The 16,447-nt window shown below is 45.1% G+C and overlaps 1 protein-coding gene across 6 annotated transcripts in view; it reads left to right on the top strand.

Annotated features, from left to right (window-relative positions):
• SZT2 (SZT2 subunit of KICSTOR complex) overlaps positions 1-16,447 on the top strand; it is a 76,480-nt gene that overhangs the window by 31,323 nt on the left and 28,710 nt on the right. For 5 of the 6 annotated variants that reach the window (XM_083742209.1, XM_083742213.1, XM_083742211.1 and 2 more), the window contains exons 20-38: positions 17-137; positions 228-341; positions 1,528-1,725; positions 1,807-1,907; positions 2,274-2,409; positions 2,746-2,874; positions 3,559-3,763; positions 4,024-4,136; positions 4,466-4,694; positions 8,172-8,325; positions 8,416-8,508; positions 8,656-8,737; positions 10,256-10,534; positions 11,110-11,245; positions 11,360-11,476; positions 11,564-11,627; positions 11,821-12,006; positions 13,523-13,786; positions 13,947-14,124. In XM_083742209.1, the coding sequence (XP_083598335.1) occupies positions 17-137; positions 228-341; positions 1,528-1,725; positions 1,807-1,907; positions 2,274-2,409; positions 2,746-2,874; positions 3,559-3,763; positions 4,024-4,136; positions 4,466-4,694; positions 8,172-8,325; positions 8,416-8,508; positions 8,656-8,737; positions 10,256-10,534; positions 11,110-11,245; positions 11,360-11,476; positions 11,564-11,627; positions 11,821-12,006; positions 13,523-13,786; positions 13,947-14,124 (2,899 nt within the window). The remainder of the gene's footprint in view (positions 1-16; positions 138-227; positions 342-1,527; positions 1,726-1,806; positions 1,908-2,273; positions 2,410-2,745; positions 2,875-3,558; positions 3,764-4,023; positions 4,137-4,465; positions 4,695-8,171; positions 8,326-8,415; positions 8,509-8,655; positions 8,738-10,255; positions 10,535-11,109; positions 11,246-11,359; positions 11,477-11,563; positions 11,628-11,820; positions 12,007-13,522; positions 13,787-13,946; positions 14,125-16,447) is intronic. The other variant, XM_083742210.1, reaches the window with a different exon arrangement.

The raw sequence follows: 16,447 nt of genomic DNA on the forward strand, positions 1-16,447 counted from the left end.
CAGATCCCTCTTCCAGCTTTACCCTCGAGATCTGATGTGCATCCATACCATGCTTGCCTTTGAGTATATCAGCCAGCTGTGCCAGAACAAGGACTGGGTCTTCCCAGCATGTGATCCAAGGCCCACTACTGCCGAAGGTGATTCTCCTAGCATGTGCTTTCTGGGCATTTTGAGATGGGGCTGTTCCTGTGGCTTGACAGAGATTATACTCCTACTTTTTGCCGTAGCTTGTGGTGCTGGAAGCGGCTCTCGGGTACATGAAATTCCATTCCAGTTTGACCTCATGAAGCTATTGCCAAAGTGTCAGCAGATTGAAATGTCCTTCCTGATGCTGACAGGAGGTAAGTCAACTTAGGCCTGAAACTTTTGCACATTTCTCCAGGGTAAGGGCATGGCCGGGGCTCAGTGCTTCTTGTCTCCAGAATAGCCAAAGCACGTTAACCAAGAGTGCCTCTGGGCAATGCAGGCTGTGTGTGCCTTTCTTCTGAATTACCACCGTCTATACTTCTGGGTTTGTAAACCACTTTGAGGGTATTTTCCTTACAATCATCAGTATGTACATTTTTTACATATATGTATAACACAACATAATAATACGTATAAGTGATGCACTTATATATAGGCAACCCCCAGTTTGCGTGGAGGTTGCATTCTAGGTCATTGCGCACGATGGCAGAGCACGTCTAAGCCTGCCCTGTTATGCCCCCGCCCTTGCCCTAGTCTGCCTCCTTTTCCTGCCACCTCCAGGGTCACAGTGATGCATGCATGCACAGTCATGCATGCTTTGAATGTGTGCAAAATGGTTGTTGCCTGTTTATGTCTTCCAGTCAGATGGTGCAGGAGACCTGGTCCCTCTTTTTTTAAAAAAACTTCTATATAGGAAAAATAAGATGAAATAGTGAAACCATTAGAATTGGAAATAAACCTCATAACGGGAAAGATTAAGGAAAGTGATGGATAATGAAAATAATAAGAAGCAAAATGTATAAGGAGATTAATATAACAGTAGTTGTAAATGAATACAGACATACAACAAGAATTGTATAAACAGGAGGGTTTATTTGTTTATGGATATACTATGGACAAATATGGAAAATGAATAACAATATACAAAATGGATGAAAATAATGCGATAAAATTATATGTGATATAAAAAAACAGAAGAAGGAAGGAGGGAAGTCAGCGCTTAGGAGCAAGTATAAATGTAAAATGCAACACATTATGTGTATATGGAGTATGCAACCGGAAAGCTAATAAAGATTATTGGGCGGGGGCGGGACTTCTTGTCATATCTGCCATTGAACATGAGATGTAATGAAGCAGTAGGAAGGGATCTTCTTTTTGAATCACTGGAACTCCTTACAGACCCCATTCCTCTTGCTTTAAGCTGGGCCAGGGAGGTTGGATGTTCTTGTCTGACTTAGTCCCACGAAGCTGTCAGACCTGCATGCGCAGTGGGTGGGTGTGCTAGGCTGGGGCAACAGAAAAATCGGTTTGCTCGAATATTTGGTTTTCCACCTATAATAGAGGATGATGGGATCGCAAAGGACTCTTCCTTCTTGCCCAATGAAATGCTCCTCAGCCTCTTCCATGGCTGCCTCCAGCATGACCTCAGCGACAGGGAGATCATGCTATCTGGCACAGATCATATAAGCTTCATGGAGCAGGTGCTGCAGCGGGACAGAGATGGCCACCCAACCCCATTTATGCTCCCAGTGGTCCAAGGTAAGAGGACATGCATGCAGCTGGTTTTGCCTTTCTCCATTCCCCTGATGGCTTCTGACCATTTTACGTCCCTCTCAACAGAGCCTCCCAAGGCCTCTGTGCTCCCTGAACATCGGGATCCAGCCAACACCTACCATTCTGTTGGCAGCAAAGACAGGGCTACCTCTGCAGTTACACAACAGGTACAGCACCCTCTTGACCTCTGTATCAAACTGCCAAGGACCCCAGAGAACCCCCTGAACGTGAGAGGTTCCTTCTGCTATTCTCTTCTGAAGAAGATCTTTCTTGGGGTGATCTCAGTGCACATGGGCAACAGTGAGTAGGCAACCGAATCCGCTCCAGTAGCTTGACTGAGTTGTAACAGTTCTGTCTCAATCAGTCATTATGTTTTTGTATCTAAAGGGCTATATGAATGACTGACGAGAGAGTTATCTACCTTTGCTACCAAAAATGTGTGTCAACACACTTTGCTTGTTAAATCTGGGTGAGGAGCAGGGTTCCTATGTCAAAATGCCATGGCCATGTTCAATTTGACTTTACTGTCTTAGGCTCCAAACAATGCAGAGGGGTCAAGAGATGAGATCTCACCAGCACCTGAGGACCTCTTCCCCCAGTGGCGATGCTATGCCAAGCTGGTAAATCCACAGCATCTTTTCCTCACCTTCCTACCAGCCACATTTCCAGGTAAGGCAAACTATATCAGAAAGGGAATTGGACACCTGCCTGAGGAAATGAAGTCATACAGAGATGAGACAGGTGCTCGCCAATATTCTGTAGACTGTAGGCTGTGCCAAGGGATGCTGAATCCTGCCACAGGTTTAAATTCTCACTCTTTAAGGACTAGAAGCTTGTTGCTTTGTTTTCTTTAAGAGAACCACCTGATTACTTTCTTGTGTGGTACAGTAGGAAGATTACGGCAGATGCAATGTTCTGGCTATGTCGGTTGCTGTATATCCCTTGAATGCAGCTGGGTGTGATGACATCAAATAATGTACAATAAACTCTTACCATCTTTTCCAGACATACAGAGGTTGATGGCTCAGGGGACAGATAAATCTTCCAAAGAGCAGGAACCAACACTTTCCCAAGGAGAAAAGGAGCTGGAGACTGCAGGAGTGCTTCCAACCGTCAGTGTTACACCAGCCAATGGTAACAACTTTGTTTTGGGCTTCCTTGCACCACAGGCAGTCTCCTGTGTTTGGAATCAGACGGGAGGTGAAGGAGATAATGGAAGTTGCATTAGGTTCTGGTTGTAGGTGTTCAGGATCATACACTTTTAGCCAAGGGTGCAAACTTGAATAATTTAAGATCCTTACACAAGCATATCATTGGGAAGATGTGCATGTCAGTCTCTCTTGAACCCTGACACAGGCTTGCTGGAGTGGGTTGGGTGAAGACCCAACCGCACCCCAGAGGACATTGGGGATGTTTACACGTGCTGGGTGGGGCTGATTGTAGTCGAAAAACATCTGCAAGGCACCAGGCTGGTGAACGTCAGTCTATGTTTCTTGTGACTGCCAGCAGCTCTCTAGCAAGTCACCAGCAAAAGTCTTTCCTATTACCTGCCCACAAGATCATTTTAAAACTGGGAATCCATTAATACCTTCTGCAGGCAGAGCACATGCCCTTCTGCTGCAAAAGGGCAGGGGGAAGTAAAGGACTATCTGAAGTGCCTTGAGGCAGAGGAAAGGGTGCACATTTCAACTGTGCTCTGAGTCATGCAAGGTGCGCTGTGTGCCATGTCAAGGTGCATAGAAAGAGCATTATTTCCTTCTTGTTTGAGCTGTGAGCTTGAGGCTGCTTCTCATCCTCCAAGATGTATCCCGTCTACAGAAATTGGCCAGGACTCGGGAGATCCAGACACAGTGCCGAGAAGAGAAGGGCGTATCTCCTTCAGCCGCCAGACATCTCAGCTTGATCTGGGCGAGAGCTGCCGAGCCCGCTGCCCTGTCTATGTCTACAGCTGCTCCTTGGAGCTGCTGCGGGAGCAGATGATCAGTCCCAGGCTAGATAAGCCTCTGCGGGACATCTTTTTCAGGTGAGCTAAGGGGCACAGAAAACTCGACAGCAGTTGGGCAGATCTTGGCCTTCGAGGTTGTACAGAGACAATCACTACTCAGTTTCCAGCTGTTTGGGCAGGGATATGTATAAACTCAGGTATATTAGGCCAAGTGCTAGTATTGCGGGCAGAGCCTTAGGAGAGTGTGTGATCTGGGTTAGGGAGAACTAAGGTGAGGGAGGAATGTGGGCCGTGTCCTAGAATCTAGATGGTCAACGTTGGATGATTTTGTCTTCCAGAAGCCAGTCAGTGGAGCGCCCCACCAGCACTCCCTGGCTAGATGCCAAGCACAAGGAATTGCTGAGTTTCTGTACCTTGCTGCAAGAGCATTCCCATCAGTGCTATGTGAAAGGTAAAGGATAGGTATTCCCTGGTTGGGTTGCTGTCCCCAGAGTGGGAGGAAGCTGGCTTTTCTGTTACCCCTCTAGGCCTGACTTCCTTCTGGAGCACCAGGAGGGGCCCATGCAACTGTGGCAAACTTGCAGTTCCCCATACTTAGAGTGAACCTGATTGGCGGCTTGGTGGTATTTAAATGGGCCACAGCCTCCGCTAGCAAAACCTGGTGTGTTATTCTGCTCCCCCACTCCACCCCACATTCATCATTTCTGCTGCTTACCATGTTGCTGTTTCTGGGTGAATCTACAGGGCCAGCTAACTCTCTGATCCTCTGATTCTTTGCAGGGCTGTTCCAGAGCCTACAGCAGGGCCACAGCATTAGCTGCCCTGATCTGCTCATAGCCATGGATTATTGTGAGGAGCTCTTGCAGGAGATAGACATCACGAGCTTTCTGCTTACTCTGTGCAACCACGTGCGATCCTTCTGTGAGCGCCACCAGCATCTGCCCACCAGCTTGGAAGGGGAATCGACGCAGGCCCCCCGAGCGCGGGGTGTGCTAGTCTCTGTTTCCAGGTGGGATGGCTGCTTCCGTATAGAGAGATCAGAATGAATTGTAGCTCTGGGGTGGCCTTGGCAGTGTTGGAAGAAGAATGTATCTTGCGGGGCTTCCCTCTGCTGGTCTTGTATGTAGTGGATTGTAGCCTAATAGGTTCTTTCATCCATGGCCCCCAAATGTCAGAAGTTTGCCAGAGTCCCATTCTGCACACTAAAATGGCTCCCTCTCTAATGTTCCAAGCAGGATTCTGATTCTGGAGCCATGCAAGGCTCTGTATGGAGCAGGGAAAAACACAACCAAGTCAAATGCACATAAGCAACAAAGAGGGCTTGTGCACACTTTAGATCAGGGATGGGTTTAAGCTTTTTCAGAGGTGTTTTTAATAGGGTTCCTTATTTGTTTTTTTAAATATTTCTATTTATTGCATGTTTTTAGTTGTGTCTGTTTTAATTTATGTTGTGGGCTGCATTGGAGAAAGGCAGGGCTATACAATGAATGGAATGAATGAATGAATGAATGAATGAATGAATGAATAGGTGTCAGTCTATAATGTTGATTGGCCTTGGTTGAATTATTGAATATCCAGCCTTCTGTTTTCAGTCAAATAAGCCGTCAAATAAGGATCAAGATTGAAGCTGGGCAAGGAGTCAGATTACCAGGTCACCCAGTTCACGTGCATTTTTGTAATTACTATACTCAAGGAATTAATTTGCATCTCTCATTCCGTCATTTAAAGAATTTCACCTCCTTCCCCACCTTTTTTAATTAAAAAAAAGAAAAGCTTTTAAGCTTTTTCTTTTTTGCCTGTGGAAAATGAGCTTGCAAAAAAGAAGTGTAAACAGTGCAGGATAAAATCTCACAGGGCACAGTTGGGCTGCGTGGAATTTCCAGCAGTCAAGGAGCAGCATTTAAAAGCTTTGCATAGCTTGCAGGAATAGAATAAATTATGCAAAATAAGCAAATAATTGCAGAGTCTCTTAACATTTGAATGATCTCAATATATAGTGCGGATATGTTTATGCAGATCAGATGGTCCTTGTGTATTTCCTTAACCTATCAAGGGCAAAGATTACTTACAGTCATAACTTGGTGCAGAAAAACTGATTCTTTGAACAGCGATCTCATATTTTTTTCCCATGGGCAACAGCTATTCCAGTTGCTTTCACTGAGTGGCATGGGAAAGCAAATGCAGTAAATGTCACTGCAGAAAATGAGGAAGGACATATATTTTGTAGGAGAACGAGATTCTGTAACCTGAAGTATAAATGATCCCAGGCTGACTGCCACATCCCTCTGCACATGGAGAAGATAACTCAAGCAAACCTGTAGAAATGAAGGAATTTGTGCCTCTGTAGTACAATAGAGGAGAGCGGGAATGTTTGCCTTGCAAACTGAAAATGGTGCAGCCAAATGGAACTAGAATGAGAAAGGAGAGGCACTGCGCCAGTTTAAAACAGTACAATTAATAAAACCGATATAGGAACACAGTATCACAGGTGTAACTGATATTTATAATATGTGGAAAAGGACAAGCCATATGCCAACCATGAATAGATCTATGAAAGCAGGAGCCACAAACTAACATAAACACCACCACCCCCTTTCACCAAAGAAGCCCCAAGTGAGATGGATTGATTGATGGCCTGTCTGTCTTTTCCCCAGAACCTAATGCAAGGCGGCTCACAAAAATTAAAACAAAAACAGCTTTACACTCTCATGTTCTCTGTGAGTTCTTAGAAAGGCTTGTGGTGCAGCAAGCCACTCCAGCTTTCTGGTTTGTGGATGCATAAATCAGTAAGAAGGCTGAGCACATCTATCTACAGTAGAGATTTATTAAATCACTCTTTTCCAAGTGCCTTGAACTGGAAAACTGTAGTTTTAAGGATTCCGTAGAACAGACATGTCCAAAGTCCATTTCGGGGGTCTAATCTGGCCCGCCGGTCGGTTTAATCTGAACCCTGTGGCAGTTTATTTCATCAAATCTGGGCCCCTTTGAAAAAAGTTTGGACACCACTGCCCTAGAAGTTAGGGTTGGATTAGATCCTGGTTTGTAGGGAGCCCTTAAACCAGAGGTTCCCAGTTCAAGCATAGTGGGAAAGAGTGTCTGCATCCTTTTCCCCACCCACTCCTTCAACATTTTATATTTCCAACTCCAGGTAAATTACATATGAAACTGAACAAATCAATAAAGTTACAATGAATAAGTTTAATTACAATAACCATAGTTTTATTTTTCAGCTTATTAAAACATATTTAAGTGATTGCATATCAAGCACAACAACTCACCTTCCTTCACTATTTGCATTACTGTCTTCCTCCAGTTCTTCTTCCTCACACTTTCTGTTTGGCTGAATCAATAAATGTGCATTGATCTGCATTTAAGGCGTTTATCCATTAATCCTCCCCTAATCCCTTCATAGCACATAGGTTCTTCTAAAAATCAATCGACTAAACTTCCATCAAATTAGTTTTAGACAGGTTTGATATAACCGTAATTTAGATCATTTTTGAGATTTTTCTCCCATCTCTAAATGCTATAAAATGGCTCTCTGAAAAGTGTGGCCTGAAGGAGGCATTGAGGGGAGAGGTATATATGTAATTGTTTCGTTTTGTTAGTTGGTTCATTCATTTTGACAGGAGGAGAGGATTGGAATGCCCATGCAGGTGAACCAAGAGCATACACTATTTATTGGCCACACTTAAGGCTGAGCAAAGCTGATTCAAACATAGTATTTTATGCTCGTGTGTTGATGGTCAGAACTGGCTATACTTGTGGAATGAGTCTGTGAGCAGGGCCCTAGATTTCTGCTGAGGTTCAGTTCACAGACCCAGCTCCAGAAGATGCATTTTCCAATAATTACCGTATTTTTCGCTCTATAACACGCACCCGACCATAACACGCACGTAGTTTTTAGAGGAGGAAAATCCGTAGGCATGCCACCCGTAGGCATTCCCTCCATAACACGCACAGACATTTCCCCTTACTTTCTAGGAGGAAAAAAGTGAGTGTTATGGTGCAAAAAATACGGTATTTCTAATAATTTTTTTTTTGCACATGAAGCAGTTCTATGTGCTCCTGTGCATAACTCTTTACAGTGGTACCTCGGGTTAAGTACTTAATTCGTTCCGGAGGTCTGTTCTTAATCTGAAACTGTTCTTAACCTGAAGCACCACTTTAGCTAATGGGGCCTCCTGCTGCTGCCCTGCTGCTGGAGCACGATTTCTGTTCTCATCCAGAAGCAAAGTTGTTAACCCAAGGTACTATTTCTGGGTTAGCGGAGTCTGTAACATGAAGCGTATGAAACCTGAAGCATATGTAACCCGAGGTACCACTGTATTTCTGACCCATTGGGGATCTTAGGATGCATGGGGGAATAGAGGCATGTAGGCTGCTTCTGACTGAGGAGCAGGGGAGTTAAGGTTCCATTATTGGGAGCACAAGTAGACAGAGCTGCTTGTGACTGACTTCACTCTTCCTTGAACCTGCTGTGCAGTGCTGAGACGGAGGATTTTAGTGAGCCAGAGTCCCATGTTTCGGCCTGCCCTCCCCAAGAACCCAATCCCAGCTGCTGTTCAGAGTTCCCCCTCTCTCTGCTAAAGAGCAGCCAGCCTTGCCAGGAGCATCCCGACTTGCACAGAATCATCCAGGTAAGGAGAAACGTGCTTCCTCTGGGTGAGGTGAGAGGGTAGCTTTGATGGCCCAAGTATGTTTCCAATTGTTCCTTCTTCCCATTCTAGGAAAAGTTCTTGGAGATTGGCAGCTTGCATTTCAAGCCAGTGCCGTCCAATCCTCATTATTACTTCTACTGCCCTCCTTCTGCCAAAAAAGAGGTAGGAGGGTATGCTTGTATCTTTGCCTCCTTGCCCAGGGAGGCTCCTTTAAGAGGGTCTGGAAGGCTGTAAAAGAGCCAAACTTGGAAGGATGCGGCACCCAGACTTAATGCATGTTGCACATGTGGCTTCTTGTCCCTGTTTTAGGAGGAGGCCTCTCGGGACCATACAGATAGGAAAGGCAGTGAAGACGTGGAAAGTTCAGAAACTGAACTGGCAGCGGATGAAGGTAAGGGAAACTCTTCCTCACCCTGCTGTTCTCAGGACTGCTGTAACGATTGGAGATGCCATGGCACTTGTAATCTAGTGACATTGGATTTCTGTTTTTTAAACCCTTAAGTGGACTAAGGAAATTTTATGTATGCATATGTGCTGGGGAGAGTGCAAGAGTCCTTGAGGACCAGTGCACTGTTTTCCCCTGGAGCTCAGCAAACCATAGAGCAGGTATGTGGTCATACAGATATTCCTGGCCCCCACAGTGCAGCATCCATGGCCAAGGGGTCTTCATGAGGTTTGTTGGGAGTCCATCAACATCTACAGATCCCTGCTATCAATGCAGGGGGATCCAATGGAGGATCCTAGCTTTGAGCTTTCTGGAAGAGTTGAGACGAAGGAATTGCTAAGATTAAGTTCCTCCTTTTGGCTCAGAGGCACCCCAGTGCTCCCAAGCTGCAAATATTTTGCATAGATTTCTAGTCCATGGAGCTAGCTGTATAGTTTCAGCTTTCCTAGAATTGCTTGTTTCTAATTTAAGAGGCTTAAGATCTCTCAAGTGATTCACAAATTGTCCCATTCACAAATTGTCCCACAGTCCATGGTGAGGACCATGCAGTGTCCTCTTTGGCAGCCAGCCACCTAGAGCCCAGGTACCTTACGTTGCCTGGGCCTGATTCTTTATCAGCATTCTTGCAACCAAGAGAGGGGACGTTGTCAGAAGAGAGTGCCGGATTGTCCAGAGGGAGGTTTTCACAATGCTTCATAGAATCATAGAATTGGAAGGGACCATGAGGGTCATGTAGTCCAGCCCCCTGTGATGCAGGAATCTTTTTGCGCAACATGGGGGTTTGAACCCATGTCCCACAACCCTGAAATTAAGAGTCTTCTGCTCTTACCCACTGAGCTGTCCTGCTTGCGGCCTGTTGTACTGCCAGGCCTTTACTGTTGCACTGAAAGCTACAAAGGCCAGCTTTGCCTTCTGCATGGAAAGAATGCACAGAGATAATTCTAAGCTCGGACTAATATTCATTACCACCTCTCTTAAAAAAATTAAAATCAATCCATTTACTTATATCTGACCACCCAGTCATATCATCAGTGCATACTCAAGTAATCACCCAATATTTTGTCTCAGTGTTTTTCCTCCTTATGCCCATAAATCATGCTTGGTGATAATTTGACACTCCTAATGTTTACTATTACTGAACATATATCTCGATATATGTTTATTTTATGTACTCTAATTAAACCACTTGATATATTCCTGATAAAAGACTCCCACATTTTACAACGCACAAGGCTTTTCAGTCTAGCTTCAGGCACTTCAGGAACTTGGCCAGCCTCTTGTGCATTCCTGCATTCTGCTGGCAGGGCTTCCTGTAACATCCAATGCCAATCTGTCTCCCTATTCACAGAGTGAGTGCGATTGTAGTTAACCCTTTCAGGATAAACATTCTTGAGGCCTGGTGCCTTTCACCAAAGCTCCATCCCTCCTTGAAAGCACTTTGGCTTTTTTCGAACTTGCCCGTAGGCAATGCTTCCGGCTGTGGCATTGGCACGGAGAGTGACCCCGAACTGGAAGTAGAGTATCGGGAACGGCTGGACCACGAATTTCTAGAAGCCGACTCTCTGTCTGACTCCAACACTGTTAACCAGGACGAGGACTCCTTCAGCGTGCTGGGAGACTCTCTGGCGGAGCAAGAGCTGCTGGAACAGGACATGCCACCGCTCTTTGTGCATATGACATGCTCTGTGAAGCTGCGCAGCCAGCACAGTTCCATGCCTGTTCACTCGCTGCCCACCTGCCTAGGTGAATGGAAATGAGCCCTGGGGTTTGGGGTGCGGGGGTGGCATAGCTAGGGTGGATGGGCTGCTGGAAGGGAAGATTGGTTTCAGCCTCCAGGTAAGGGGTGCTGGGGAGGGGAGGGATCATATGCTGAGGCCCAACGTCCTTGGGCGCTTGGCAAGGAAGCTAGATTAGCACTGTCTAACTCATGTAATGGGACGCGGGTGGCGCTGTGGGTTAAACCACAGAGCCTAGGACTTGCCAATCAGAAGGTCAGCGGTTCGAATCCCCGTGATGGGGTGAGCTCCCATTGCCCGGACCCTGCTCCTGCCAACCTAGCAGTACGAAAGCACGTCAAAGTGCAAGTAGATAAATAGGTACTGCTCCGGCGGAAAGGTAAACGGTGTTTCCATGCACTGCTCTGGTTTGCCAGAAGTGGCTTGGTCATGCTGGCCACATGACCCGGAAGCTGTACGCCGGCTCCCTCGGCCAATAAAGCGAGATGAGCGCCGCAACCCCAGCGCCAGTCACGACTGGACCTAATGGTCAGGGGTCCCTTTACCTTTACTAACTCAAGCAATATCTGTTACTTTCACTAGGGGAGGTACTGGGCTGCTTTGAGAGCTGCAAGGCGCTGCACACCATTGATCTCTCGGACCTGTGTGTGACCCTCGACATTTTTGTTCTGACCCTCCCCCTGGAAATCGAAACGGTGAACGATCTGCATCACAATAGGTGGGACTCCAGGGTTGCAGTGTGGGCAGGGGAGTTTCGAAACCGCAACATGCATGTAGCCTTGGCAAGATGCGAGGGCTGAGCCTAGTAACTCTTTCCCTGTCCTCGCTACAGGTACACCTCTGAGAGTAGCGTCTCCTTCACCCGTTCCCCAGGGCGGCCTTCCTCCTTCCGCTCCGATGAGGAGCTTATGCACACCTTGGACAGGTTGCCCTCCACTGTGGACGATGGGTATTTATCCTCTCCATCATGTTGTTATGCTGAGGTGCAGAAATAGCGAGCCACTGTCCTTGACCCTTGCATTCTTTTTTCCCCAAGGCACCCAGCACTTTCCAATCTTCCTGGAGTGCACAGACAAGCCGTTGAAGCTACCATGACAGAGGTGAGTTCATTTGGCCCTTGGGAAAAGAGACTTACTCTGAGACTAGATTAATATCCCTCCCACTCCTCAGCACCCAGCACTGGGTCCTGACCAAGCACCAGCATTGTGAACCTTGCTAAAAAGCAAGGCCGCAACAGGGTTTGCACTTTACTTAGGATCTAGACCACCTTGCCTGCTGTCTTTACTGTCACAGATCCGCTGGCTTTTGGATGACGAGATTGTGTCTGCCTTGCGCCATTCACGGACAATCACCTCTGGCACTTTGAGCCGGGTGGCTACCCATGTTTACAGTTCTCAAGGCCGTCCTAGCTGCCACTGCGAAACGGTTCCTTTGCAGTTCGTGTTTGGGCCTGAGAGCTCTCTGGAAAAGTTTCGTGAGGTAAGTGATCTTTCAAGCTATTGGTATATGAAGCACTTAACAACTTGGGGCCTTGAGCAGCCACCACTGATATTTTATTGGAGGATTCTGTATATAAATACCTTTATAAATATATTTTGCTGCCCTATACTTAGTCACTTAGATTTGTGGAACTTGCACTTTCACAGGCATCATATAATGTAAATCTTTAGCATGCTTTGGAACTTCCTGGCTATTAATATTAGACTCACACCCTGTCTATATTACTGTACATTCCTAGTGAAAGCTTTTTTATTTCAACAAACCTACTGAAACCATATACTTCTTTTAAAAAAAGTTTAACTCATCACCAAACTGGGAGGGGTAGCTAATTCTGCAGAAGACAGAATCAGAATTAAAAATGACCTTAACAGATTGGAGAACTGGGCGCAAGCTAACAAAATTAATTTCAGTAGGCACAAATGTAAGGTTCTACACTTAGGCAGGAAGAACCAGATGCACAAATATAGGATGGGGAACACCTGGCTTACTAGCAGTATATGTGAAAAGGATCTTGGGGTCTTGGTGGACCACGAGCTTAACATGAGTCAACAGTATGATGCAGCAGCAAATAAAATAAAATTTAAAAAAATAGCTAATGCTATTCTAGGCTGCATGAACAGGAGTATAGTGTCCAGATCAAGGGAAGTAATAGTACCACTCTATTCTGCCTTAGCCAGACCACACTTGGAATACTGTTTCCAATTTTGGGCACCACAATTTAAGAAGGATGTTGATAAACTGGAACATGTGCAAGCTGATCAAGGGTCTGGAAACTAATCCTTGTGAGGAGCACTTGGAGGAGCTGGGTATGTTTAGCCTAGAAAAGAGGAGACTGAGAGGAGATATGATAGCCATCTTCAAATATCTTATGGGCTGTCACATGGAGAAGGGAGCATGCTTGTTTTCTCCTGCTCTGGAGGGTAAGACTCGAACCAATGGCTTCAAATTGCAAGAAAGAAGATTATGACTAAACATTCGGAAAAACTTTCTGGCAGTAAGAGCTGTTCAGCAGTGGAACAGACTCCCACGAAAGGTAGTGGACTCTCCTTCCTTGGAGATTTTTAAGCAGAGGTTGGATGGCCATCTGTCATGGATGCTTTAGCTGAGGTCCTGCATTGCAGGGGGTTGGACTGGATGACCCTTGGGGTCCCTTCCAAGATTCTGTGATATCTATCTATGTCTTTAGTGATGATTTTACTATGTGGCCCTTTTGTAGTTTTCAGACTGAGCAGTCTATAAATCTTTATAAATTTGTTTTCCCCCCCGTATGATTTCAGTTTTCCACAGTCATTTGACCTTCAGCTCATAAACCTTAAACAACACCCCCCAGCAACACACACACACACACACACACACACACACACACACACACACACAAGCTACCTTGATGCTTCTCCATTCTCAGCCATTCTGTCTTGCTTTATGGCTAAGAAACACGCACCTGCCTATTGCTTGTTTCTAGACAGTCAGCCTGTTCTTCTTTTTTTTAACGCAGGAGTTCCAGAGAATAGCCCTACCAGGCTACGTGCTCAACGCTGAAGACAGTGATTTCTACTATGTTTCCATCAGTCGCCTACATGCCCCCAAAGATGGGCCTAGCCCCACAGTAACGCTTGAGAGCACCATGACGGGAGGCAGGTGTGAAAGCAGCATCAAAACAGAAGGCTCTTTGCCCTGCTCCCCTCCCCCCGAGGAGGCTCATGGTCTCTGGGCATGGCCAGCGAGTGAGAACAAGCAGGAGACAGAAGAATTCCTGGACGTAAGTAGCCATGTGCATGCTGAGCTGGTAGGGTGATCTGGAGACGTGGTTTTTTTTTCTTAGATGGATTATTGATGCTGTTTGGTAAGGGTGATTATTGGGAACTTCACGTTATGGATTGCATTCTGGTGATCTCTACCACTTCTTTTCTGTGATGCAGTTGTCAGATGAAGTTCCACAGCCGGATCAAGCCCATACTTCGGAGTGTGGCTCCCTGGATGAGGAATCTGCAGTGACCCAGCCACAGCCTCTGCCGTTCTCCTTGGAGAAGTGGAACAGCGAGAAATCTCCCTTAGCAACACCATCTGTAGTGAGCCTGGCAGACTCTGTGACTCCAGGTAGGGAAGATGAGCTGGCATCTCCACCTGAATTTTGGAGCAGGGGGTGTGGGGAGCTCAGCCGTGTGGGGTTGCTTTAGCTTATCCTGCCCCAAACTGGTGCCCTCCGAGGAGGTTTGGACTTCAATGGCCATAACTCCAGCCCACATGACCAATGGAAATTGTAATCCACAACATCTGGAGGGCATTGTGCCATAGAAGGCTGATTTAGATATTTATATTACCTTGATTTATATTACCTTGCTAAGCAGTTCCTTTTTAAAAAATAAATTTCCAAGTTTATACATGTCACTAATTTTGTACATTTCACTAATTTTAACAGTCATTTTAACTTTTCAAAACCACTTTCTGCGGTTCCTTAAATTTATTTTTAATATCCTCTGCCTATCCAAATTAACTGAATTTGCTCATTTATTCATCTACTTTAAATATATACTCTTATAAAACTGCAGGTTAGTACAATAATTCTGGCAATGTTCTTATCTGTTTATAATTTATCTTCATTTCTTATTCTTCTGGTAAGTTTCACCATTTCTGCGGCTTCCTTAAGTTTTTGTATCCATTCTTCCTTTCCTGGGACTTCTGCTTCTTTCCATTTTGGGGCGAGTAACATTCTAGCCACTGTAGTAGCGTACATGAATAAGTTTCTATACATTTTAGGTAGTTCTGTCCCTATAATTCCCTAAAGAAAAACCTCTGGGTTGTTTTTTTTTTTTTACAAAAGTTATTTTAAACATCCTTTTCATTTCATTATATATCTTTTCCTAGTTAAGCTTTAATCTTACCACACGACCACCACATACGATAAAAAGAACCTTCTTTCTTTTAAGCAGTTACGTTTAGCTGAGCTATAATTGGTAGGATTCCACATTTCAAAGTGCTGGTTATGATCTATAAAACCCTATATGGCTTGAGCCCAGGCTACCTGAAAGTTCGTATCTCTCTATAGGAACCTGCCCAATGTTTGAATCCTCAGGTGAGCACCTTCTCTTGGTCCCATCAACATCAGGGCCCTGCTTGGTGATGGCACCAGAGAGAGACATATCTGTGGCTGCTCCCACGCCTGCCAAGAGAGGCTCCCTCTTTATTATCCTGCTGGCAGGCTGAGACCTTATTCAGACAGGCCTTTGAAAACTAAGATGCAGATGATGCTGACCACTGGACAAAACTGATTTTGATTTTAAATGTGCTTCATTGTCTTTTAAACTATTGTTTTAGCTGGTCGGGTTTTTTTTATTAACTCTGCTTTTTGTAATGATTTTAAATGTAAGCTAACTTGACTAGCTTACAACATTAAGTGGGATATAGATATAATAAATAATGATGAATAATACTTGGGAGAGGCAAATAAAGGAAAGTGCCCTCATGTATCTGGGGCCAGATAATGATCCTTTGTGCTCCATGCGTATTGTTGGGGCCATAACCCTTATTTCGCCATAATAGCTCATGGCCCTCACCCAAGGTGTTCTAGGCCTGCTTCTCTAGGTTATATAGGCGTAACAAGTTACTCATGCTTCCCCCTGCCCCCTTTCCGATTTCAACAAGTATTATAAAAATCCTATGGTTTCCCAGTGCTGTCCAAAATTTGCAGAAATTCAGGAAAAGCACATTCTATAACGTTACAAGAAGCCATGCAAAACCAGTCTGTGAAACTGGTCGAAAAGAAGAATTCCTGGGGCCAAGCTACTCAGTTTCCTCAAGCTCTTCATGTTTCAATCCTAGATATATGAAGCCCGTAATAATATTGTACACCCAATCTGCTAGTGTTTAAAAAGGGATATATATATATATATAATATTTGCTGAAACATCGGAAGAGTATTGCCGAGGTTTCGTGTGGAATTTGGCTCATGATGATCCTCTGAAAGCGATTAAGCGACTGCCTTTTAACGCCATATAATGGAACTTCTCTGCCTTACCAGTTCATTAAGCTGGCTTTATTGCCACTCTGTTAGGTTTTGTTTCAGTATTCTGTTGTGTGCAGGTCAATCAGCCTCTCTTCAGAGGAAAAATGCTTTTCAGGTCTCCCTTTTGTGGAAATAGGATTAGAAATGTAAGGATTACATGGGGAAGTGCCAAATACTTGTCCATGCTGCTTTTTAATATGCAAATGCCTTCCTCGTTCCAAGGAGTGTGTTGGTTTCACCTACTTCATCATTCTTGAGAGGCCTTTTGGTGCCTTTTACTTAAATACACCATTTGCTCCCTCATATTTTCAATTGTGCATTGAGATTGAACAAAAATATGCCATTTCACACTTGCGAGAGAGCGGGTGTTTATTCAAGTTAGCATTTTCACCCCAGGCCTGACTGTAATAGCAAAGT

The sequence above is a fragment of the Podarcis gaigeae genome (assembly GCF_964106915.1).
Source record: "Podarcis gaigeae genome assembly, chromosome: 6".
NCBI classification, from domain to species: Eukaryota; Metazoa; Chordata; class Lepidosauria; order Squamata; family Lacertidae; genus Podarcis; species Podarcis gaigeae.